Source organism: Euleptes europaea, chromosome 19 (genome assembly GCF_029931775.1).
Source record: "Euleptes europaea isolate rEulEur1 chromosome 19, rEulEur1.hap1, whole genome shotgun sequence".
Classification (NCBI taxonomy): domain Eukaryota; kingdom Metazoa; phylum Chordata; class Lepidosauria; order Squamata; family Sphaerodactylidae; genus Euleptes; species Euleptes europaea.
The window spans coordinates 21,659,439-21,685,438 of NC_079330.1; the positions used below are offsets into that span (position 1 = coordinate 21,659,439).

At 45.0% G+C, this 26,000-nt stretch overlaps 1 protein-coding gene across 2 annotated transcripts in view; it reads left to right on the forward strand.

The window, feature by feature from the left end:
- The window catches only part of LOC130491376 (sphingosine-1-phosphate transporter SPNS2-like), a 122,981-nt gene that overhangs the window by 91,220 nt on the left and 5,761 nt on the right, over nucleotides 1–26,000 (forward strand). The window contains exons 6-12 of one of the 2 annotated variants that reach the window (XR_008933861.1): nucleotides 675–817; nucleotides 2,526–2,678; nucleotides 4,145–4,334; nucleotides 7,412–7,477; nucleotides 11,762–11,860; nucleotides 14,673–14,836; nucleotides 19,078–19,166. Coding sequence is in view for 1 of the 2 variants with exons in the window: in XM_056865096.1 (XP_056721074.1) it covers nucleotides 675–817; nucleotides 2,526–2,678; nucleotides 4,145–4,334; nucleotides 7,412–7,477; nucleotides 11,762–11,860; nucleotides 14,673–14,836 (815 nt within the window). In the remaining variant the exon portion in view is untranslated. The remainder of the gene's footprint in view (nucleotides 1–674; nucleotides 818–2,525; nucleotides 2,679–4,144; nucleotides 4,335–7,411; nucleotides 7,478–11,761; nucleotides 11,861–14,672; nucleotides 14,837–19,077; nucleotides 19,167–26,000) is intronic. The other variant, XM_056865096.1, reaches the window with a different exon arrangement.

Sequence of the window (26,000 nt, forward strand, 5' to 3'; positions counted from 1 at the left end):
ACTCTGATCTGGAGAACCGGGTTTGATTCCCCACTCCTCCACATGAGCAGCGGAGGCTAATCTGGTGAACTGGATTTGTTTCCCCGCTCCTGCACATGAAGCCAGCTGGGGGACCTTGGGCTAGTCAATTCAATAAGTTTAATACGGTCCAAGACCTGCAAATAAAAGATATACATAAATATACATATATATACATAAAAAGGATAGCAAGTATATACCCCAATAAATACTTGTCATGAGTAATCACTCACTCATAAAAAGCCTCTGAGAGCATGATTTTAAAATATAATACATAATTGGAATCAACATAAATATAAGTCTAAAATCGCTCAACCATTGAGTTCAACCCATGCACCTTGGGCTAGTCACAGCTCTCTCAGCCCCACCTACCTCACAGGGTGTCTGTTGTGGGGAGGGGAAGGGAAGGTGATGGTAAGCTGGTTTGATTCTTCCTAGAGTGGTAGAGAAAGTCAGCATATAAAAACCAGCTCTTCTTATTTTTCATGTTGGACTAGATGACCTTGGTGGTCCCTTCCAACTCTATGATTCTATGTTGAGGGGGCTGTTAGATTGGCTCAGGAGGTCACGGTCACACTATTACCTGTGTTTTAAAAAAAGGCATAGCCAGACAGTACTCACCACTGGCCCTTCCTTCTTCCCTCTCTCTTTTTCAGGTGTCTCCACTTTTAGGAATGATCACGGGGACTCTCATCTTGATATTTGTTCCTGCTGCTAAGAGAGGCAATGCTGAACAGCTGGGGGCGCAGTTGAAGGCTCGGACCTCCTGGCTGAGAGACATGAAGGCCCTAATAAGAAAGTAAGCAGGCTGTGCCCAAGCAGGGCCCATTCTTTTTTTTCTTTTAATTGTATCCTTATTGCATAGCTGACAAATCTTTTTTACTTTAGAAAAATACAAAGGCGGAGGGGGGTTGGTATAAAATTTTATTTTTAACAAGCACCAACAAACAAACATTAAAGCTTTAAAGCTTAAGCACTATGTAATTATCAGCGTGAAGCTTACCACTCAAAGTTACAATTCAATTAGCAACTTCTTTGAATTATATCACTCTTTGCATTGCATTACATTACATTTGGGGTGAGGGGCTGTGGCTCAGTTTGTAGAGCATCTGCTTGGCATGCAGAAGGTCCCAGGTTCAATCTCCGGCATCTCCAGTTAAAGGGACTAGGCAAGTAGGTGATGTGAAAGACCTCTCTGCCTGAGACCCTGGAGAGCTGCTGCCAGTCTTGAGTAGACAATACTGACTTTGATGGACCAAGGGTCTGGTTCAGTATAAGGCAGCTTCATGTGTTCATGTGTATTCTTTGTTCTCCACATATTTTTCCATATCTAGTCATGTATTGATTACTTGTTTATTAAACATATACTACCTAAATCTTCCTCATTCTGTCTCAATTTAATTCAATAATGTTCCAAATTTCTAGCTATATAATTGAAAAGCACATCGCATTTTTCTTGAAATTCTGAGATTGTCCTTTTATGTATATGTATAAAAGATGCCAGTTTTGCCATAGTTGCTTAAGGAAAATACAAAGTTAAAGATAATCAACATGCTTCAAATACAGTTATGTATGTAGCATAGGTATTCATAAGCTAATTCACCCAAACATCTCCTTCACAGTATAACAGAGCATTGGGAGCCAATGGGATTCCCAGTGTATTCCCTCCTTGTAGCCTTTCAGTGTAGCCAGTTTTCTTTGCAGGCAATGGTTGGCACTGTTCCAATCATGCTGTATATCTTAGAGATTCTCCATGGAATCGTATGTCACTGCTGTACCATTTTAAAACAATTTTATCTAATCTGCAAACTGACAGAGAGCAAAAATCTTCCTGCATGGATATATAATTCCATAGAACAATGATCTTCATGTTCCTTGTTTGGGCATCTAGTTCATAAGCTACAGTTCTATGCCACATATGCTCATAACACCTCAACATTTTGTTATGTACTTCCAGTAGAATTTTTCTAGTAGACCCAGGAATTGGGTTGGGAGATTCAGATGATAGAGCCGGCTAGTAGCAGGGAATGCATTTTAGACATGAGACCTCAGGTACTGTTGCTGCTAATTTTTTGAAGTCGGTAAGTTTCCTTCGTTAGAAACTTTGGACTTTCCTGTTGTGCAAATTCAAGCAAAGGGCAAAATTGTGCCCTCCCCCAAATGCATGAGCCTTGAGTATTGCATTAGACTGCCCATATGTCTCCCATGGTGGCAATTATGAATGTTGCCATTCAACACTAGCAGTGTGCTAGGTGCTGTACATGCCACTGCAGTGAGGCAGTCCTAACCTGGGGGACTTTGGGATCGTCTGCACCCACAGACTTAAACTGTCTTAATAGCCTCTCTTTCTTCCTAGGAAATCCTGAGAAATGTGAGGGACATCCTACAGAGAATTCAGAGCACCCTTACAGATCTCAGGATTCTTTGGAGGAAATCGTGATGGTGAAACTGCATTCAAAATGACCTACAATCTTTCCTCACACACGCAAACCCTTTTGTCCCCACAGTCGCAGCTACGTGTTCTCCTCCCTGGCTACCTCGGCCGTCTCCTTCGCCACGGGGGCTCTGGGGATGTGGATCCCCCTCTACCTCCACAGAGCACAGGTGGTCCAGAAAACAGCAGAGACCTGCACGTCGCAGCCCTGTGGGACCAAGGACAGGTGAGGCTTGCTGGTTGTATGGACTCTGATCCACCACTTGGTCACCATGGGTGGCTTCTGGCACGGATAAATCTTTGTGGAGGTAATGCCAGAACTGGAACCTTCATGTCGCTTCAAACAAAGTAATGCTTTTTAGTGGGGTCAGTTTACATGTTCAGCTGCAAGACATAAAGGGGTTATTAATATGTCATCAAATCAACTGTCTGGATGAAGAGCTACTCTGACCTCCCTTATTGTGAACTTAAGCAGATCATGAGAGGGAGGGCAGGGAGGGTTGCATCAGTGCTTGGCTCTCGTGGCCCTGTCTTACATGCCCAGGGAAATGCCGATCGCCACTTTGGGGTCAGGAAGCAATTTTCCTTCAGGCCAGATTGGCCAGGGATCCTGGAGGGTTCCCCCCCCCCCATCTTCTGGACATGGAGCAGGGGTCACTGGGAGTGTGGGGAGGAGGCATTTGCGAATTTCCTGCATTGTGCAGGGGGTTGGACTGGATGACCCTTGAGGTCCCTTCCACCGCTATGATTCTATGATCTGGTCTGCTTTCAGATTTGTTGGGGGAGGGAGGGCAGGGGCATTGCGGGAGGGCTTGGTCTTTGCCTCATCACCAGAACTATGTTGGCATCGTGCCCATTGGGGGGGGTCACCAAAGGTCCAGAGATCATTCTTTGGAGAAGAGATTATGTAGGGCAAATGAGTCCTTTCCCTCATTCTAGCATATGGCGGACCGATCCCATGTGAGATTGAAAGGGATTTTATTCAAACGCGTTTGTAAGCCCCCTTAAAGTACTAAGTGGTAGTAAAAGCGGCATATAAAACTTTTTAATCAGTCAGTCCCTGTATATCCATGTGTAAAGCAACCTGTATTTCCTCCCAACTACTCATTTTATACAGTGTGTTACGCATTATTTACTTCAACAGTTTGCTTCCCACTTTTCCTTTTTTCCTCAGTTTTTAATGTGCTTTAGTCCTTAACTCTTAGTTAATTCTCACAACAGCCCTGTATGGTAGGAACCCCACTTTTTTAACAGGTGGTGGAACTGAGGCTTGAGCAATATGACTTTACCAAGAACCGATAATAAGTAAATGGTAGAGGAGGGACCTTGACTGAAATGCAATATAGTGTTTTTGGCTGATTAAATTTAAATGTATTTGCATATTGTAGTAGCCCTGCAGTGGGTTATTTTTCAACTTGAGGCGCGTGATGATTTATCTTAATTTTGAAAGATGGTAGAATTTCCAAGCAAAGTGCAGAGACGGTCCTTCGATTGACCTTGAAGTTAATACATTTAATTAACAAGTTAATAATACTTGTCAATTACATTTTCAGGATTTTGTCAATCAACTTTTAAACCCTTCAGTCATCCTTTTAATTCCTCTTTAAAAAGCAACCACCTGTCTTTCACCTTACTGTTCGTATATAAAAATTATGCTCATAGATTTTTCTTTGGAACATTTTATGTCCTTAGTTTGATTTTTGGAGCCATCACCTGCTTCACCGGTTTCCTGGGTGTGATCACCGGAGCCGGGGCTACCAAGTGGTGTCGGTTGAAAACTCAGCGAGCGGACCCTCTTGTGTGCGCCGTGGGGATGCTGGGGTCAGCCATCTTCACCTGTCTAATCTTCGTCGCAGCCAAGAGCAGCATCGTGGGAGCCTATGTACGTATAGATGGGAAAGACTGAAGTGCATTGTTGCTATATGACTCGAGCTTCTCTAACTTACTTAGCTTTCCAAGTTCCAAACATTTTGTCCAGACTCCTAGCACTACCCGGAGAAGGAACTCAAAACCGAGCTATGTGTTATGTTAGCCCTAGGAGACTGTTCACAACTTACCTCTTTCAAGCAGCGTTTGTTAGAAGATTGGGAGTAGCACAAAGAAGTGCAGGGGAGATCAGCCTCTCAAAAGGCGGGGCATAAACAAGGAATGGAGAAAACCCGTTGGTTGCTCCTGCTTCCCTGTGTATGTGATTTTTAATCTCCTCCAATTTCCTCCAGTTTCAGGATTCTTAGTACAAGCATACCTCGGAGATATTGCAGGTTTGGTTCCAGACCACCGCAATAAAGCGAGCCACACGAATTTTGTGGTTTCACAGCACAGATAACAGTTGCTTACACTAAACTGTGGTCTATTAAGCATGCAATAGCATTATCTTTTTAAAAAGTACTGTAATAATAATGAAAACGTTTGAAATACTGCGAGAATTACCAAAATATGGCACAGGAACACAAAGTGAGCACATTCTGTTTGGAAATATTGTGCCGATAGACTTGCTCAAAAATGCCTGTATCCAGGATTCTCATGCTGTAGTGGAATGAATAGCTGGACTCTTAGAACAGGGTTATGTAGCCAAGGGCGGGCTTAATTATTTGTTGGTTTGTTAACAAGATTTACAAACCTGTCCCCCCTTCTGATCCTCACAGACACCTATGGCAAGTAACAACATACTCAAAATGATATAAAAGCAAAATACAACCAACACATCACAATTTGCAACCTGGTGTCACTTCTAAAATGTTTCCCATCATTAAAAGCCGCTTCTGAGAAAGCAATTCACGATTTGGCAACCGGACAAAATCTACAAGCGTTTACAAGCGTTGAAGAGCCGCCAGCAAAGCGAATCTCTGTTGGCGCTTCAGCGTCATGGGACTGCCCCCAAGAACGTTCTGTCTTTCACGGCCACCCATCATTCTTTGGATTGTGGTCCTAAGAACCTCCAAAGATCACCTCGGCATCCAGGCTGGTCTATATGGGATACTTCCTCCCTGGGCAATTTAATCTCAACGTTGGCTGAATTTATTTACTTATATTAAAATGTGTCAGGCTCGCTATGGAATGGGTGGTGTTCTGGAGGAATACATAAGAAATGAAGTGGAAATATGATCCCAGTATGCCCATTCATCTGTCAGACATACCTAATCTCTAGAGGTGTAATTTGTTAAATAAGCCTGAGGTGATGACCATCAGATTTATTCATAAGAACAGGATGGTTATAGGGAGGGGAGCCGTGTGATAGATCATTGTTTCGTTCCAGCCCATGTAGTAGCTAAATATGCAGCAAGTTTCACAAAGAACTCATATATTACTGTAGTTGATTTGACGGATGGTTTTGACCTAGCAGGTAGAGAACTGTTAAGGGATAATTTGGAAGCAGGATAAATAATGCGAGTTATTATTATTTATTACTATTGAAAATCATGTTTGCTTCTTAAACATAGCCCTGGGGGAGAGAATGATCAGGGCTGCCTCACTGGAGAAGGGATCAGGGCGGATTGGGATGTTAAAACAGGCCTGAAGCAATCTGAGCCAGTCAGCTCGCTCCTTACTACTAGCAACCCCTTCGCAACAGGAGCCCACTGGGAGTTTTCCCAGTAACATAAAGGATCAATTTTTTAACTCTTCGCTCCCCAGACCATTAGGTAAAGGTCCCCTGTGCAAGCACCGGGTCATTCCTGACCCATGGGGTGACGTCACATCCTGACATTTCCAAGGCAGACTTTGTTTGCGGGGTGGTTTGCCAGTGCCTTCCCCAGTCATCTTCCCTTTACCCCCAGCAAGCTGGGTACTCATTTCACCGACCTTGGAAGGATGGAAGGCTGAGTCAACCTTGAGCCGGCTACCTGAAACCGACTTCCGTCAGGATCGAACTCAGGTCATGAGCAGAGCTTTTGACTGCAGTACTGCAGCTTAACACTCTGTGCCACGGGGCTCCTCCCCTAGACCATTACCCTGATCAAAAATACCCTCCCCCCGCCCATAGCTTTGGCTCCTAGCCTTCTACCAGGGGATAATGCAGCTGGGAGGACATTTTTGGATCATAGAAATGGTTAAAAGGACCTTTACATGGTTAAGAGGACCTGAATGGCTGTCTACTCCCATATGAGCCTACCTGACCGCTCTGGTCATCTTCAGAGGTCCTGCTTTGGGTGCCCCTACCGTCTGAAGCTAGGCATGTCGCAACCTGAGAAAGGGCCTTCTTGGCTGTGCTCCAAAACTTTGGATCTCTCTCCCTGGGGAGATTCGTTTGTCTCCCTCTATCATTGTCTTCTGCCAAAGGGTGAAGACTTTTTTGTTTTGCTTAGGCATTCCCTAACTCATTGGCCCTCTTCCCTGTTTGTGTGTCTGTTTATGGGCTTTTCCACATTCTCCTTTTCCTTGTCTCAAAGTTCCTGTTTTGTGTGTGGGGTTTTTTTTTATTAAGTTTTGCACGTGGTTTCTTCCCCCTAGTGGTTGATTCAATATCACACCTGATTTTATCGAGAGTAAAAAGCTGCTGTTTAAGTCAGCAGGGGAAATAAACTAGATTTAATCTTCTGCTGTATCGAATGGACCACTAGAGAGAGTAAAACACGTGTGGAACTTTAAAACCCCCCGAAGAATCAGGAACTTAGAGAGGAGGAAAAAGAGAATGCGGAAAAGGCCTATGTGTTTATGTGTTTTATTTAATTTTTAAAAATCTATCTGTCTTGTCTGTCTGTATTTTAAACACTGTTTTAATGTTTGTTTGCCACCTTAGAGACCCTGAGTGGGCTGAAAAGGGAGCATACAGATGTTTTAAATAAATAAAACCCCTTCCTGAGTTCTGCAGCCCTGTCCAGCTTCTTCCCTTTGTCAGTAACACATCTGCACAGATCTGGAGTTCCAGTCCCTGAACTCCAGTGTTGTGTATAGTTTGGCTTTAACATCGATATTAAGTTTGGACAGCTAATAAGGACTTTTTGTGTGCATCCCCAACAGGTCTGCATTTTCATCGGCGAAACTCTCCTCTTCTCCAACTGGGCCATTACAGCCGACATACTGATGGTGAGTGGGAGCAGGGTGCTCTCGAGCTCAGGGCCATGTGCATTCCATGCTCACAGTGCTGACTGTGGATCAAAGGCAACCCTGGTTAATTCTAACAGGATCCAGGGCGGTGAAGGGTGGAAGGAAGGAGGAATCTGCAGTCCGGTGGCCGGCTCTCAATCTCCTAACTGTAAGCAAGAGAGCCAGTGTGTTGTGGTGGTTAGCTGATCCTGGGTTGGACAAGGATCTGAGAGGGTTCGAGTACCCCATTCTACCACAAAAGCTCATTTAGTGACCTTGGGCCAGAGACTCTCTCTCAGCCCAACCTTCCTCACAGGGTTGCTGTTATGAGGATAAAACGGGGGAGGGGAGAAAAGTGAGGTGAAATATCTAAAGAAGCAAACAAACCGTGGATGTTAGAAGGAGTCAGTGTAACACTGCATTGCTTGTAGGTGGAAAACCAATGTGGTTTTTTTTGCCAGTGGAGGTGTTCCATGTTGATTTCAGCCACTGCCGAGTATGCGTAATGTTGGTTTAGCGGTGTTCCTTCTATCTTTATGTACATTTTTAATCTCACCCTCCTTCCAAAGATGTTCAGGGTGGTTCAGCGTACATGGATAGTTCCTCTCGCGTTTTATCCTCATCACCCCCCTGTGAGGTAGGTAGACCTCAGAGCTGGCGACTGCTCCCGGTTTGCCCAGTCAGCTGCATGGCAGAGAGGCAGTTTGGTCATGGCTCTCCCTAATCCAGCACGCTAACCCCAACACCACTTTGGTTCTCTGGGATGCTACGAATAGCTCTGCCGGATTTTTGTGGTGGGAAGAGAGGACATTGGTGGCATGGCCAAAGCTTTCCTCAGGCTCTGGTTGAGGCCTACCAGAGTCGCCCCCTCGGTCTTTCTCGGGGCTTCCTGAGTGGTGTGTGCCACTTAGAGGAAGCAAGGCAATCTCTCCCTTCCCTCTCCAAGAGCTGGCTGACTTCACCAACCAACTCTCATCCCTGGCCAGGGACGTTTAAAGCCAGCCCTGTGGGCAGGGGTTTTGGTTTGGGCTCTATTTTCGTACTAGAAATGCCAGTGTGGCTCTGTAATTGTCTCCAAACTCGTGCAGTAGCTGATGTTTTTACTAAGCGCTCTTTCTATTTCCCTGGGGTTTTTTTAAGGGAAGGGAGTCTCCCATCCCTCGTTCTTGTATTATTTTAATGGAGTTACATAAAAACAGCTGGGGGCTTGCCACATATGTATGGAATTCAGTCTCTGGTGCACAAAACGCGGCCTCCTCTGTTTACTACCATTTCCCTCTGTCATCTTGGCTACTGTTTTCTTAAGAGAATAAGAACATGCCGAAGAACTCCGCTGGATCAAACTAATGGACCAAACCGCTAGTTGTACATCCTGGTTCTTAGTGGCCAGTCAGATGCCCCAGAAGGCCTCTACACGGGGAACGCAGGAACCAAAGCTGTCCTAGCAACTAGTATTCAACTGACTAGTATTGAACTAGCAACTAGTATTGAACTGACAAGGACTTATAGCCATTGAAGAGAACACCTAATTCTCCATTAGTTTGTCCATTTTCCTTTAAAGCTATCTACCTAAATGTGGCAGCAAGTTTCATAAGTCAGTTATATGTTGTATGAAGAAATCCTTTCTTTTGCTTGCCTTGAATCTATCGCCAGTCATTTTTAGTGTGTGCTCCCTGGATTTTCTTGTTATGAGAGAGAGAGAAGAGAAGTTTCCTGTCTCTACAGTATGAATAAATTATTTTAAATTCTGGATTCTGTGTGTACCCATGACGAACACATGAAGCTGCCTTATACTGAATCAGACCCTTGGGTCCATCAAAGTCAGTATGGTCTACTCAGACCGGCAGTGGCTCTCCAGGGTCTCAGACAGGGGTCTTGCACAGGGTCTCAGACAGGGATCTTTCACATCACCTACTTGCCTAGTCCTTTTAACTGGGGATGCCAGGGATTGAACTAGGGACCTTCTGCATGCCAAGCAGATGCTCTTGAGCCACAGCCCAACCCCACATTTTGCACATTGTGGGCCAATTTTTCTGGGAATTTCAGTGTTTTCCCCATTTAAAAAAAATGAATGCTCATGTTGTGCCCAAAACATATACAGTATATGGTATTGTGAATATTGAGGGCCCCAAGCCCAGTGAGATAAGGCCACGGATTTGAACGGTCAGGGAATTGTCAGCTTCTGCAGCCTGTGCGGCCCTTTCCTTTAACTATTTTTCCCTAGGGCAGTGGTTTTCAACTTTCATTATCAACCAAAAGGGTCATCAAAATACTCATAAAAGAATGGGATGCAAAGAGGAGCACCATTCTGTTTAATTATATTTGCTTTCAATTAGCAACTTTTGGGTAATGAACAAAGAAGCATTTGAAACAGCAAGGGCATGTAATTATGCCCCTTTCATAATATAGTGTTGGAATGAGGAAAAAGGAGCAAGCATTTTAAATCTCTTTGGGCTGCCTTTACATTTTTATTATGGTTGCTTTAAGAAACTCACTTCTAAGGTTTTGTATGGCTGCCCCAAACCTTGCTATTCTGTAGATTACATGCTTTTCCCGTTCAGACAAAAGATAGATTATTTTAGATACATCATCATCCTTTTGCATCCAGGGTGATTAATTTCTCCACCGACATCTTCCTAGCAACGGCATAAATAGTGCAGGGTAACCCAGAATGAAAAGAGCCAGTGCGGTGTGGTGGTTAAGAATGGCAGACTCTAATCGGAAGAACCAGGTTCGACTCCCCACTTCTCCACATGAAGCCTGCTGGGTGACTTTGGGCTAGTCACAGTTCTCTCAACCCTCGGGGAGGCAGGCAATGGCAAACCTCCTCCAAACGTCTCTTGCCTTGAAAACCCTACGGGTCGCCACAAGCTGGCTGCGACTTCATGGCGCGCGCACACACACACACACAAAACCCAGAATGCAAACCTTTCTGATCAATCGAGTCCCACAAAAGCAAAGCTGTTGGTTAATTGGAATTTTCCACACTGCTGTTCAATGATTTGCTTTCAGGAAACCTTTCCCATGATGATTTGTCTACTCAGCGACCCCACTGCTGAAGCCCCCAGTGGCATCACACGGGTGGGGCTGCTTCTCTGGGCACAGAATTGGGTGAGGAGCTCCAGCTACTCCTGACCCAGTGCTATGACCAGTCTCTAGGGAGCCAGCATGGTGTAGTAGTTAAGAGCGGGGGACTCATCTAGAGAGCTGGGTTTGATTCCCCACTCCTCCACATGAGCGGCGGACTCTAATCTAGTGAACTGGGTTGGTTTCCGCACTCCTATACATGAAACCAGCTGAGTAACTTTGGGCTAGTCACAGTTCTCTTAGAGCTCTCTCTGTCCCACCCTTCACAAAGAAGCCCCACTCACCTTCTTCTTCCTCCTCCTCCTCCTCTGCATAGCGACACTGGTATTCCTTGGAGGTCTCCCATCCAAGTACTAACCAGGACCAACCCTCCTTAGCTTCTGAGATCTGACGAGATCAGGTTAGCTGGACCATCTAGGTTAGGGCCAACCATCTGGAAAAAAATCCCTCCCCTCTTGTCACTTGTTATGAGAGCTTAGAGTACAGCAAAGCTTTATCTACAGGAGAATTACACAACTTTAAGGTTGACAATGAGGAAATTGAAATTGTTCAAGACTTTCTATTCCTTAGCTCCACCATCTACCAAAAGGGAGACTGCAGCCAAGAAATCAGAAGGAGATTGAGGCTGGGAAGGGCAGCCATGAAGGAGCTAGAAAATATTTTGAAGTGTAGGGATGTGTCACTTTCCACCAAGGCTAGATTAATTCATGCCATCGTATTCCCTATTACTGTGTATGGGTGTGAAAGCTGGACAGTGAAGAAAGCTGATAGAAAGAAAATAGATTCCTTTGAAATGTGGTGTTGGAGGAGAGTGTTACGGATACTGTGGACTGCCAAAAAAACAAATCAGTGGGTTATAGATCAAATCAAGCCTGAACTGACCCTAGAAGCTAAAATGACTAAACTGAGGCTATCGTATTTTGGTCACGTCATGAGATGACAAGAGTCACTGGAAAAGACAGTCATGCTAGGAAAAGTTGAGAGCAGTAGGAAAAGAGGAAGACCCAACAAGAGATGGATTGACTCAATAAAGGAAGCCAGAGCCTTCAATTTGCAGGATCTGAGCAAGGCTGTCAAAGATAGGACATTTTGGAGGACTTTCATTCATAGGGTCGCCATGAGTCGGAAGCGACCTAACGGCACTTAACACACACACACAAGCTTTATCTCTTGATGTATCTTTTTTCTTCTTCTTAGTATGTGGTCATCCCGACACGCCGGGCTACAGCTGTGGCTTTGCAGAGCTTCACATCACACCTTCTGGGAGACGCCGGGAGTCCCTACCTGATTGGATTTGTAAGGGCTCGCTTTTTTATTTAGTGCACTGTTTGTTTGCTTTATTGCATTGTTTGTATTTATGTTTTTATTGCATTGTTCGGTATCGTTCCTTTTAAATTGCTTATTAACTGTGTAGTTCACCCGTGTTAGCCCAGAGCTTGGGAGCTAAGCAGAGTCGGCCTCGGTTACTATTGGATGGCACACCACCAGGGAAGACTGAGGTTGCTACACAGAGGAAGGCAATGGCAAAACCACCTCATCTCTTGCCTGGAATATCCCATGGGTGCGGTCGCCATCAGAGAACCAGTGTGGTGTAGTGGTTAAGAGCGCAGACTCTAATATGGAGAACTGGCTTTGATTCCCCGCTCCTCCACATAAGCGGTGGACTCTGGAGAACTCGCTTAGATTCCCCACTCCTCCACATAGCTTGCCAGGTAACCTAGGGCCAGTCATAGTTCTCTCAGAACTCTCTCAGCCCCACCTACCTCACAGGGTGTCTGTTGTGGGGAGGGGAAGGTGATTGTAAGCCGCTTTGAGACTCCTTAAAGGTAGAGAAAAGCAGGGTATAAAAACCAACTCTTCTGCTTCAGTTCCCACTCCACCACGCATTATTCATTCATGCAGTCTACCTTGAGCCTCAGTGAGAAAGGCGAACTATAAACAGACGAATGCAAAGTCCTTGGGTTGCCCACCAGAAAACATGAGGGCTTTCTCATGTGTGAATCTGAGGGGACTCCGGAGACCAAATTGGCAAAAAACAAAACAAAAACTTGATTCTATGACCTTAGGGAGATCATGAGAGGGAGGGCACCTTGGCCATCTTCTGGGCATGGAGTAGGGGGGGGGTCATTGGGGGTTTGGGGAGGAGGTAGTTGTGAATTTCCTGTATTGTGCAGGGGGTTGGACTAGATGACCCTGGTGGTCCCTTCCAACTCTATGATTCTATGAAAAACAGAGGATTGTGGCACATCTCTTCTGCCGACAAGATGAGCATTGTGCTGTGCGGAGCACTGACTGTTGCAGATGCCGAGGGACCGCTCCAGTGTCAAGCTGCAGAGGTGCAAGAAGAGTAATTAGGTTTAACAATTAGGAGCCATCAGGCAAGGGGATAAAGGAGTGCTAACTAACATTCCTGTTGATTGACCTTGCAGTCCTCTGAGTGTTTACTCTCTTCACACATCTGCCTTGCAACTTTGGTCCTAAAGAGTCTAGTGTGCTAATTTGCTCTTCCAATCTAAATCCGACATGCACGTGTCAGCAGCAATTACAGTTCGCTCAAAATACGACTACCCCCTCGAAGGGCCCCATTTCCCACAGCTCCCTGTATGGTTGTTGTTGGGTTTTTGTTTGTTTGGGGGGCAGGGGGAATCATATATATTTTCTGCACAAAATTGTGCTGCGTCTCACCAAACACCCCCGATGTACTGCAGCTAGGGTTCAGTCGACTTCTGCCCGGCACCAAGGGAGCACCCTCCCCATGCACCACCACCCCAGCCAAACCACTGATAGGTTTAGGTGAACTGTAGATGTGGAGGGGCCGTGGCTAAGTGGCAGAGCATCTGCTTTGCATGCAGAAGGTCCCAGATTCAATCCCCAGCATCTCCAGTTAAGGGATCAGACAGTAAGTGATGTGAAAGACCTCTGCCCGAGACCCTGGAGAGCCACTGCCAGTCTGAGTAGACAATACTGACTTTGATGGACTGATGGTCTGATTCAGTATAAGGCAGCTTTGTGTGTTTTATGTCTCGGGATGCAGTGCAAGATTTCCTGCCCATCTCGTTTTTTCAAAAATTCGCTTTATTTTAAGCCTTTTTTTAAAAAGAAGCAATCGGACAAAGACACAAGCTTTTGCTTATTTATTTGCAAATTAACAACCCTGACTCCGGTGTGAGTTGCCTCCAGCAAGTGGCCCATCAAACCCTGGCTCTGATCTCGTCCAGCACTTATTGCCAGCTTCACACTCGCCTCCTCAGTCTCCACTAAGGACTGTGTGCATTTGTTTTTTAAACACATAGTTATCAAGTGCATGGAGGCCTGATTCAGGTCAGCATTACAGTATTGGTGGGAGGGGGGAGTTAAGCCTCCTCTCAATGACATTTTCCCAAGCTGGAATCAGAATAAACCAGCTATTCAACACAGCTGCAACTAAACAATTTTTTAAATCTTTAAAATCAGAAAAGCCTTATAATTAAAAATAAGAAGAAGAAGAATAAACGTCAACCAAAGGCCAGGGCTGGCATAAAGAAATGCTCACACTTGACACCTTTCAACTCAATTGCACATTTAGTGCATTGCGCATAGAGCCACTGAGCATGCATGTGTGAACCAGGGCGGTGTGTAATGGCCTCCATTGGTGAGAGTGACAATGAAAGCCCTCCAGGCTTGGGGTAAAGTTGCCAGGTCTCTCTTTGCCACCGGCGGGAGGTTTTTTGGACGGAGCTTGAGGAAGGCAGGGTTTGGGGAGGGGTGAGACTTCAACGCCATAGAGTCCCATTGCCCAAGTGGCCATTTTCTCCAGGTGAACTGATCTCTATTGGCTGGAGATCAGTTGTAATAGCAGGAGATCTCCAGCTAGTACCTGGAGGTTGGCAACCCAACTTGGGGGGGACCTTTCTATACATCTTGCAAGTTGAAAGTGAGGGAGCTAGTTTATCTGGAGGATCTCCTTTCGTCACAAGGGTTATTTTTCTGCTGCAGAGTTCCCCACGCATCTCTGTAAGGAAGTAATCACTTTTGCCTTGTCATATTAAATAAACTGCACTCCTGTGACAATCGGAGCCCCTGGAAATAAGCTAACCTCTCCCCCCACCTTCCTCTGCTTCCTCTCCAGATCTCCGACCTGATACGCCAGAGCACAAAAGAGTCCCCGCTCTGGGAATTCCTCAGCTTAGGCTACGCTCTCATGCTGTGCCCTTTTGTCGTCGTCCTGGGGGGAATGTTTTTCCTCGCTACGGCCCTCTTCTTCCTAAGCGATCGAGCCAAAGCTGAACAACAGTAAGTATTCAAAACCAGGGAAAGGAAGGGAGCGGGGTGGGGGTGGCTGTTCTCTAGCTGCATCCCGTTCAACGAAATCCCAGTCTCTCTATATACAAGAAAACGCCTGTCCAGTTTTATTTATGTATTTACAGAATTTGTATCCTTCCTTTCTACCCTTACAAAGGCCACCAAGGCTGCTAACAATTTAAATCGTGCGTGATAAAATCAGCTTTATGTTAGCACTCTAAGATCGGGTTTAAACATCACGCAAACCCATGATTTCATTAATGGTGAAAGCCCAGCCCTGCTCCGCTAACTATGGTTTGGTGAGGTCCAAAAACCCAGGATCTCAAGATTGTTTATTAACCACCGTTAGTCTCACACTGTGGTTTGAATCCAGATATCCAGGTCCCTCTTTGCCACCGATGGGAGGTTTTTGGGGCGGAGCCTGAGGAGGGTGGGGTTTGGAGAGGGGAAGAACTTCAATGCCATAGAGTCCAATTGCCAAAGCGGCCATTTTCTCCAGGTGAACTGATCTCTATCGGCTGGAGATCAGTTGTAACAGCAGGAGATCTCCAGGTAGTACCTGGAGGTTACAATAACAAACACACCTGTGCCGTATTTAACTGCGTTAAAGAAAATGGCGGCACGAGGGCTCAAATACAAAACCACACTGGGAATTGAACAAAGATCATATATTATGCTGAACTGCATTCACTCATGCATACAGTACAAAACAGAAATAAATATAAACATGCTCAGCACAAAAAAGAAACCACAACGAAAATAAGGGAGAAAGCTCCCAATGTAGCCAATAACAATCAAGTACAAACGGGAAATTCCCGTCATCTAAGTCCAAGTCACTAGTTCAAAAGGTCCGTAGTGACAAACTAAAGTCCAACAAACGGAAACAAGGGAGAACGTGTGGCTAGTCGTTGGTGCACGTTTCAAAGGCTTTCTTCAGCTCCAAATTATAAGGCAACTAAAGCTTTTAATCCAAATTTGGTGATAAGCAAGTTGTCTCGAAGACCGTCAGCTGTGAAGTAAATAATTAGAAAATAATAATAATACAATGAATGCAATGCCAATGACATATAAGTGCAACCATAAACATCATATACAGATAGAGCTTACCCAAAAATCATCATATAGTATCACATTGTCTTAGAATCTGCGGTAAGGGTGAGTGTAGGGAGGGGTTTATATCTGGAATGCACTTAACATGCAGAGACTTTTAAAGGGACATACCTAGAAGGAAATAGATAAATGAAAGAGTGCCATCCTGACGGGCGGATTATTTCAAATGAAGCATGACAGATCAAACTCATTGTTCAAACCCTTAGGGATAAGGGTTTGGAAAGCGTAAATTAGGCGGGATTCCTGTTGGAGTAATATTTTCTTGGCGTCCTGTGTACAATAAGGTTTGGGTTTAAACTGCCAAAGAACAAAAAATAATAAATCTGTGTCAGAATGATGTGCTTGAACATAATGTTGGACGAGCGGAGCCTCAAGATTCCGTGCCCTGATCCGTGCCCTATGCTCACCGATCCTAAGTCTGATGGGGCGAGAGGAGCAGCCAACGTACATCAAACGGCACGGGCAGAGGACCGCGTATACAGACATGGGCGTGCCACAATTACTAAACTGCCGTAAGGTGTAAGAAAATTTAGAAGAAGTGGAATGCACTTCTTTAATGGGTAGACTGAAGGGACACATGGAGCAATGCCCACATTTATGATGACCTGTAGTAAAAGGTGTTTCCTTGGTTCGAAGCACGTCAGTTTTTATAAGCATGTCCCGTATTGAGGCAGTCTTCCTCATGCCCAGTAGTGGCGGCAAATTGCAATCAGGGATGTGCTGAAGTAAGTGCCAATGGCGCGACAAGATCTTTTTAATGTCATATGTTAGATGTGAAAATTGGAAAGAGGCTACCACTCTAGAATGATGAGATCGGGTAGAAGGGATGGAAGGATCTTTTTCAAGAAGTTGTCTTCGAGATTTTAAGAAGGTCTTGTCAAGGGACTGTTGAACAACTGTAGGGGGGTAACCTCTTCTTAGGAACCTAGATTTTAGTGACTCTGCAGCCGCAATGAAATCCTGTTCTCTAGAGGAGTTCCTTTTAATGCGCAGGAACTGACTGAAGGGTAAATTGGAGCGCAGATGTAAGGGGTGAAATGAAGAAAAGTGAAGATTGGAACCAGAATCAGTGGGTTTGGTATAGGGTTTAACGGCTAAAGTGTTGTTATGAAGTCTAAAAATAGTGACATCCAAAAAGGCGATCTCTTGAGTATTGATGTTGCCTGAAAAGGTTAAAGATTCATGTAGGGAATTAGGCCATAAGGAGAACTCTTGGTAGGATTCCACGCCAGACAGTATAGCACAGATGTCATCAATGTACCGTTTGTACCAGAGTACTTGATTGGAGAAAATGAAAGATGAAAAAAGATGAGTCTTTTCAAAATGAGCCATGAAAATATTGGCAATGGAGGGGGCGCAAGTTGCCCCATGGAAACGCCACTGATTTGAAGAAAAAATGTATCTTGGTAACAAAAAAAATTGTTCTCAAAGAGGATGTCAAGCAAACTCATAAGGAAATGGGTGGGAGGAGATGGTTCTGATCTGGAATCCATGCATGAGTGAATGCAGTTCAGCATAATATATGATCTTTGTTCAATTCCCAGTGTGGTTTTGTATTTGAGCCCTCGTGCCGCCAGTACCTGGAGGTTGGCAACCCTATTAATCCTGGCAGCGCCTTCCCAGGCTACAGAGAAAATCTAATGAAACTAGGATCTGTCAAGGCAAACCAGGGTGTGAATGATCATCTGTGAGCTGCACCCTGGTTTCACAAATTAATGTAATTAACTACAAACTTGCATTTTGTCTGGACTGAGCCTAAGGCTGCATTCACATGTTCACTTTAACCATGGTTACAAAAAAGAATGTACAACCCTGGCTTGTGTGTGACTAGTCCCTTCATTGCCTCTCCTGTCCTTTCCACACAAAGAATGGTAGTTTAAGATCAACTCCAGTAATCCATGAAGTATGGATGCGGGTGCGCCGCTGAACCACAGTTAGTCCATTCCCCCACACAAAAACTGGAATTATTAGAGTTTAAACCAGTGGCTCCCAAACTTTTCGGACCATCGCCCCCTTGGTTCCACAAACTCAACCCCAACGCCCCTACCCTATCCAACAACACAGTTGAAGGGGCCCACCTCTCGCGGGCCCCTGCTGCCCCCTTACCTCTTTTGACCCCCTAGGTAATCCCAACCCCCCCCCCCAGGGGGTGGTACTGCCCACTTTGGGAACCACTGGTTTAAACCAATCCTGGTTTGGAACTAGCGGAAGGAAATCTAACTTTGGTTAAGCCACATGTCTCTGCATTTGTACATCATGGATAACTAGAGCTAGATTTAAGCTGCCATTCCTTCATTCTACACCACGCAGGATGGGGGCAAAGGTGGGGGGAACAGCAGTGCATGTACACGTGCTAGGTTCATGCACAATTTAAGCTGAATTTCTGAAGACAAAGAGCCAATTTTAACCTGTTCCAAGCCTGTTGTGATTCCTGAACAAAGGAGCTGAGGGTTTATCTTTCTGCAGGAAGGGCCTGTGATCCCTAACCAAGAAACATTCGCATCCTCATAAAATTCGCTTTCCCTGGGTTTGGAACAGTTTGGACTTATGAACAAGCTGTGGCAGCCAAACCATTTTTTTAAACCGATTTAAATTGCAGCGCACTCATGGCTCAAGTCTGGTTAAAGAGGAATATAAACAAATTCCAGTGGTACATGGCAGATTCCAGTGCTTTGACTTGGGTATTTTGTCACTGTGCCAGATTTTGTTCTCTGGTGGTGTGGTGGTTAAGAGCGGTGGTTTGGAGTAGTGGACTCTGATCTGGAGAACCGGGTTTAATTCCCCACTCCTCCACATGAGCAGTGGAGGCTAATCTGGTGAACTGGATTTGTTTCCCCACTCCTCCACATGAAGCCAGCTGGGTGACCTTGGGCTAGTCACAGTTCTCTCCCGACTCTCTCAGCCCCACCGACCTCACAGGGTGTCTGTTGTGGGGTGGGGGAGGGAAGGTGATAGCCAGTTTGATTCTCCCTTAAGTGGTAGAGAAAGTTGGCATATAAAAACCAACTCTTCTTCTATGTCTGTATACGCACAAGGGTGCACAATCATGCCATAAAAGAAAATTATTTCTGAGCCTTGTCAAAACAAAACAAAAATTAAATGTTGGGCTATGTGTTTTTCAGTACAGAAACTGATTTGGATCACCTCCCTGTTGGCAACTCCAGTAACTCAGAAGGTTCTACCACATGATAGCCACAAGAGCTTTTTAGGGGTTAGTTGTGGTTTTTTCTTTTCTTTTCTACTCACTGGCCAAGAGGTGGGAGTGGGGAAGGAGTCTACCATATATGTAAATATTTTCAATGCCAAGAGGAAATCTGACTTTCCATTTTAAAAAAAAAGAACAGAAAAAGTTTGAAGCTGGCAGATTTTTATGGACAAATGTTCCAAAACCCGTGGTCTCGTGTGCTCTTTTGTGGGAGTGTCCTTTACATTATGCAATATGTTTTTCAGTACTCTACAATTTTATTTTTAATGGATTATGAATTTAGGGTTCTAACCCTTGCATTCCTGTCATTGCTCAGGAAGGCAATTTCCAGGCCTCTTCCTTTACGCAGGAGAATATACTCCTTGTTTAAAGAGATTAATCCTGTGCCAGTAAAAGCTGGCTTCTGTTATCTGCTTAAATCACGGAACATGAAGCAAATCTGCCTAATTTATTCTGGCTTTGCTAGCCACAGGAGTGGCTCCCAACCACATTTTATGAGGGTTACCGCACTTGTATTCCCAGCGATGTATTAACAGTTTGAAAATGTTGTAAAAAATACTGTTCGCGCTTTCTGTGTTTTCCCACCGATGTATTAAGAGTTCGAAAACGTTATAAAAAATACTGTTCGCACTTTGTTTAGCCCCTTTAGCTGTCAAGACGTCTTCCAACCATTTATAAGCTGTGGTATCCAAAAACCCTTTTAAAGCGATGTTTTTTATAACATTTTCAAACTCTTAATACATCGCTGGGAATACAAAGTGCGGTAACCCCCTTAATCTCTTACCTTCCCCGGTGGTGTCCGTGCTTTATAGCATCTCTGATAGATGCTTGTCGCTTTTTTTCTTACGAAAGAGGGTGGTTCTTCAGGGTTGTTTTTAGGAAGGAGGAGTGGGACTTCATCAAATATTTATGTCAAGTCAAGTTTATTGTATAAGGCCATAGGCCATTACAATCTAAAACAGTATAGTAACAGGTTAAAATAGGCAGAACCAGAATCTTTAAAATATTTATGTGTACGGTGGGGTTTGGGGGATCATCTCTGCTAGCAGATGACCGCGGTTTTTTTCCTTGACAGCCACTCGCTCAGGAGGATTGGCATTGTTGGCCTCCATTGATTTAAAAAGCAACGCCACAAATCAAGCTCATACAAGATTGGCTTCTAAATCAGGAGTGGGGTTAAAGAAATACTTGTTCAGGAGTGGGAGGATGCAATACTGCTGGGGGAGGAAGCAATACAGCTTCCGTGCAGATGGAGGACGAGGTTGAAATACTCTTCTGCAAGCACCTGTTCCTTCTGTAGACCAACAGGCTTACACAGGGCTCACAGTTGTGTTGCATGAATGAGAGACATTCAGCCAGTTCCTGAGCGCGGGGGGCTGAAAGTGCTCTAGAGGTGGCATGACCCCACCGCCAGCAAACCATGTCCAGCATTGCAAGCACGATTCATATCAACCCCCCGCGCCCACATAACTGTCATTAACACAGAAGAACACACTCTGGACTCTGGTCTGAAGGTAGGGAGGAAACGGTTCTGCTAGAAGCAGAAGACAGAGAGTTTGGTGCCTTGGAAGGCGTTCAGGCTTGCCTTTGTGGGCTTGTCCCTCCAAGTCATGCATGGATTTCTTGATGTGCTATTTCTGCAGACACCTAAGTTTTCAAATCCAAACCCCAGTCGGTGCTACAAATGGATGTGGTTCCTGGGTTTTGTCTTGCGTGCATCTGCATTCAGGAATTGCACCGCTTGGAGGATTTCTTAACAGAGTTCCTGGCAGAACAATTTTCGAGGAAGAGAAGTGACGTGTATACAGTGTGTGAGTGTGTGGAGGGTGGCATTTATTACTCTGCCCTGAAAGAGACCCAACATCAAATTAAATCATGCAAGCAGATTAAATAGCCAGAGTTTCTTTCTTTATAAACCTGCTGCAGCTGCATCGTTGAGTCTGAGCCTGTTACATGTGGTTTTAAGTGTTTTTCTTGAATGTGTTAGTTTTTCAGTATGGATTCTTGACCACTGTAGGAGGGTAACTAGAGGGAAGAAAATATGGGCAAGAGAAACTGGTAGAAAGCTTGAGAAACTAACTTTGCTTGCAGCATCTTCATTACCCCCCATCGGGGAGGCAGCAGCTGTGCCATCCCCTTTAAGGCTGGCATTAGGGACAAATGTCTTTGAGCAAAGGTCACTGGCTGAGCCATCTCCTTCTAGCAAAAAAACCTCCTGGTTCACTTCCTTCTTGTAGATGCAAAATGGAGGCGGGGGGGGGGGAGAGAAGGGGTGGCGGTGAAAGACTCCTGAGCACAGACCTGTCTATTTTTATTTCTGTCTCCCCTCTGACATCCTTCCTCTTTCCACTCGCACTGTCTGACTTGTCTAGGAATATTATTCAGCCCTCAATCACCCCTGTGCGAAGTCTTTCCCTGGGAACAACAACCCCCCCCCCAAGCTGGTTTCTCTATCACATGGCTAATGCATTCACTTCCCACCTGTTTTGGTGCAGCAGGGCTTGTTCTAAGAGCACTTCCGCAGAGGCAAGCAGAAGAGTGGCAAAAGGATCAGGAACGGCCTTTATCTGCACCCAAAAATCTAGGAAACTGCCTTATACAGATAGATCACGATGGGTAGCCGTGTTTGTCTGTCTGTAGCAGTAGAAACGAGCAAGAGTCCAGTAGCACTGTAAAGTAACAAAATTTCTGGCAGGGTATAAGCTATCTATCCTTAAATAGAGAAGAGTGAATTCAGAGTGAATTCAGATAGGATAGATGGACTCACATTCTAGCCATATCTGAAGTGAGCTGTGACTCAAGAAAGCTCAAATCCTACCAGAAATTTTGTTTGTCTTTAAAGTGTTACTGGACCCCCAGTGACCCCTACTCCATGCCCAGAAGATGGCCAAGGTGCCCTCCCTCTCATGATCTGCCTAAGGTCATAGAATCAGCATTGCTGACAGATGGCCATCTAGCCTCTGCTTAAAAACCTCCAGGGAAGGAGAGCCCACCACCTCCCAAGGAAGCCTGTTCCACTGAGGAACCGCTCTGTTAGAAAATTCTTCCTAATGTCTAGACGGAAACTCTTTCGATTTAATTTCAACCCATTGGTTCTGGTCCAACCTTCTGAGGCAACAGAAAACAACTTGGCACCATCCTCTATATCAAAGCTTCTCAAACTGTGGGTCGCGACCCCATATGGGGTCACATAACTGAATTTGGGAGTCGTGAAAAATTTGATGTATTAGTAAATGTTTGATTTGTATACCTATTTTATATACCTGTATACCCGGGGTTGCGTAAAACTTTCTTGAGCGAAAAGGGGTCACGAGGGGGAAAAGTTTAAGAAGCCCTGCTCTATATGACAACCCTTCAATCCCCTGCCTTAGACATAGTCAGACTCTTGGTAGCTCAGTATTTTCTTCTCTGGTGAGCAGCATCTCTCCAAAGTGTCAAGTAGAGAAATATTTTCCGGATACGTGCTATCTGAGGTCTGTTAACTGTGAATACCAGGGATTGAGCCTTGCCTTCGAGATCTTTCTTTGTTTTCCATTCACTCGCGCCAATAACTTGCTTCTTATGAAAAGACCGGTAAAGTAAACTCGATAAAGGGAATCAAGGTGAAAACACGCTGAGTAAACAACGCCCTAATTCGACTTGAGACAGGTTTTAATGCAAATCGAAGCTAGGGTTTTTCTTCCACCAGTCTGTCAATGGCTTAGGATAAATATAAATGGAAGAGGACCCTCAAGAGGGCTGGTAACTTGCTCTTTTCCAACTGAGAAAGGAAAAAGCCCTGGAAACTCATCCAGCATCTAATTGAAATGGCAGAAAGAGGGAGGACTTCAGAGAGGAGATAGAAAAAAAAATTGACTGTAAGGCTACCCTCCTACCAATCTCCCACCCAAAGGAATTATTTGCACCTAAAGTGTTGTATATCCATGAGTAAATGCCATGGTTGTTGGCCATATGTCCTCATGCCTGCGCTCTCCCCATTTTCCGTGATAAAGGACCCTTTCTGACTTCAGTGCCGCTGTAGCAAATCGAGCTCTTCTATAGATAAGGCATTGGCTACCTTTGTGCAATGAATAGTTTCTCTTTCCAGGCCATTCTGTACCCTCTGATAACAATTGTCTCCTGTGAGGCGAATACTAAGAGCTATGCAGCAAATTATGATCACTCTCTTCCACAGGCCTTTTTTAAAAAAAACTCTAATATCAGCTGCTGGGTACAAAAGTCTAATCAGAATTCAGTGCCTTTCGTCGATAATTCTATTCCCCCATTTAAAGCAGAGCAGGTCCCAGTTTATCACACCGAAGGCAGCCGACGGATCGACCGGAAAGGCTGCATATGCATGGGGCCCTTGGGCACACTGGTTTGTAATACGTTCTGGCACATACACTTAAGATTAAACCCATTAATCAGAAGCAAGGCTGGTTCGCTAGGGGTCAGGGGTTGCAGGCTTCACTAATGAATTAATCCAGGTGTTGCCTAATGTATGGCATCTTATACAGACAGAATGAGAATAATACCTGTGTGTACATTTTGAGTTTATGTAGAATCAGAGCAGAGAGCCAGTGTGGTGTAGTGGTTCAGGTGTCGGACTAAGATCTGGGAAACCCAGGTTCAAATCCTCGCTCTGCCGTGGAAACTTGCTGGGTGACCTTGGGCCAGTTACACACACTCAGCCTCGACCCTGGCAAGTATTTGGAAGGGAAACCTCCAAGGAATACCAGGGTCTTGAAGCAGAGGCAGGCAATGGAAAACCACCTCTGAACGTCTTTTGCCTTGAAAACCCTACGGGATTGCCCTAAGTCAGCTGTGACTTAACGGTAAAAAAAAGAGAGAAAAGAATCAGAGCAACCATTAATATCCCTGCCATATACCATACTCATGATTAGCATAATTAATGAATGGAAAAAGGGTAAATTTCCTCCCACCCTCATCCTTTCAATATGGGCTTGTGGGTTTAGCGGGAGACACCCAGAAGCAGATCTTGAAAATGTGCTGCAGCGAGCACAGCTGTCAAATATCTTTTTTTAAACAGGACAGATTTTCTATACAAGGTAGCTCCTTTTTGTCAGAAAAAGAGCTTTAGGTTTAACCAACCAAAACGAGACCCTGGGTTCAACGTACCTCTTGGCATTCTGTGTGTGCTTTCGCATGATCTCTCTTGTCGCACGCTGAAAATATTGGAATGATACTTGGTGCCCATGTTCAGAATCCAAATTTTAGCGCTTTTAGATATGTGAACTGGAGCAGCCCTAATAGCCCAGGCTAGCCTGATCTCATCAGAGCTTGGAAGCTCAGCAGGGCGGGTACTTGGATGGAAGACCACCAAGGAAGATGGGGGATGCTATGCAGAGGAAGGCAATGGCAAACCCACCTCTGCTCATCTCTTGTCTTGAAAACCCAATGACGTGAAACTTCATGGGGTCACCACGAGTCAGTTGCAATGCTTTACCTTTACTTTAGATATGCAAACACTGGTTCTAATTCTGCACTTGTTTTGCGGGGTGGGGGGGCAGTAAAGCATCTAACACCCCGCAGTGCAATTACTTCTCTTAAACAGCGGGAGTGTGCCGTGGAGCTTGGGATAGAAGAGAGGTTCATCAAGGACCATGTTGGCCAAATAGATCCTCTATTAAATGATGCTACCCACCCTGAGCCTGGCTTCGGCCGGGGAGGGCAGGCTAGAAATCGCCAAACAAACATTTTACATACCATGCAGGTGTTCTGCTATGGAAACATGACTCCTTTGCACTTCAGGCTTCGAATCACCTACAGCCGGGGCCTTAAAGCTGGTGTCCCTCTGAACTGCCAGATTTCCTCCCTACTTAAGGTCCACTTGATACCCTCCCACCCTTTCTTTTTGCCTATGGCGTTGTTCCTTTTCTGCTTGATCTTACCGGACGGCCTCAAAGCCTTGATGCTGGGCTGTTGATTCAGTCGTGCAACTGTCGATTTGTTGTCTTAAACCAGTGGTTTTATTGGATATTTTAATTGTTGTTGTGGACCGCTTTTGAGAAGCACTGTGGCCAAAGGGCTGTGCTTCAGACTGTGAATATATATGTACATGGCATAAGGGGATGGGGTCTTGGGCAAATTTGCTAGCGGGGTTTCAGTCCCTTGTTCTTTTTGAGGTTTAGTTCATTCCAAGTCCTCAGTGCTTAACAAGGCTCGTCCTCAAAACCTCACTGCCTGTGGAGGACAGAACAGAATACTATTGATTTTGTTTTCTTTTTTTCTTGCGGTTATCCTCTTGATGTCTTGGGGGGGCGGGGAGAAGAGACCTGCGTTTCTCCCCAGCTATTGAAGCAAAACAGGTTTAGCACCTGAATTAAAGTTAGCAAAAGGTAATTTCTCAACCGCCGTTTTTTGGAGACAAGTAAGGAGGAGAATCAAAAGGAGTTTGAGGAGAGGGAATTGAGCTTGTGCGGACAATTAAGGCGTAAAGGGGAGACCACGGGGAAAGGAAGTCGAGAGCACGAGAGGAGGTTTTAGAAGTGAGGATTAGAATCTTGGAATTCATACAGATCACACTTTAAAGGGCACTTTCACACATGCCGAATAATGCATTTTCAATCCACTTTCAATGCACTGTGAAGCTGGATTTTACTGTGTGAACTGGCAAAATCCACTTGCAAACGATCGGTAAAGTGACAAAGTGGATTGAAAGTGCATTATTTGGCATGTGTGGAAGTGCCAAGGGAAGATGCAGTCATAGACACAAATGATAAGGCTCAGGCTGTCTGCGGTGGGGTGGTGCTGTTGGTGAAGCAACGGCTTGCAAGCAGCACAGGCTTTATTTATTTAGAAGAGCTGGTTTTTATATGACGACTTTCTGTACCTTTTAAG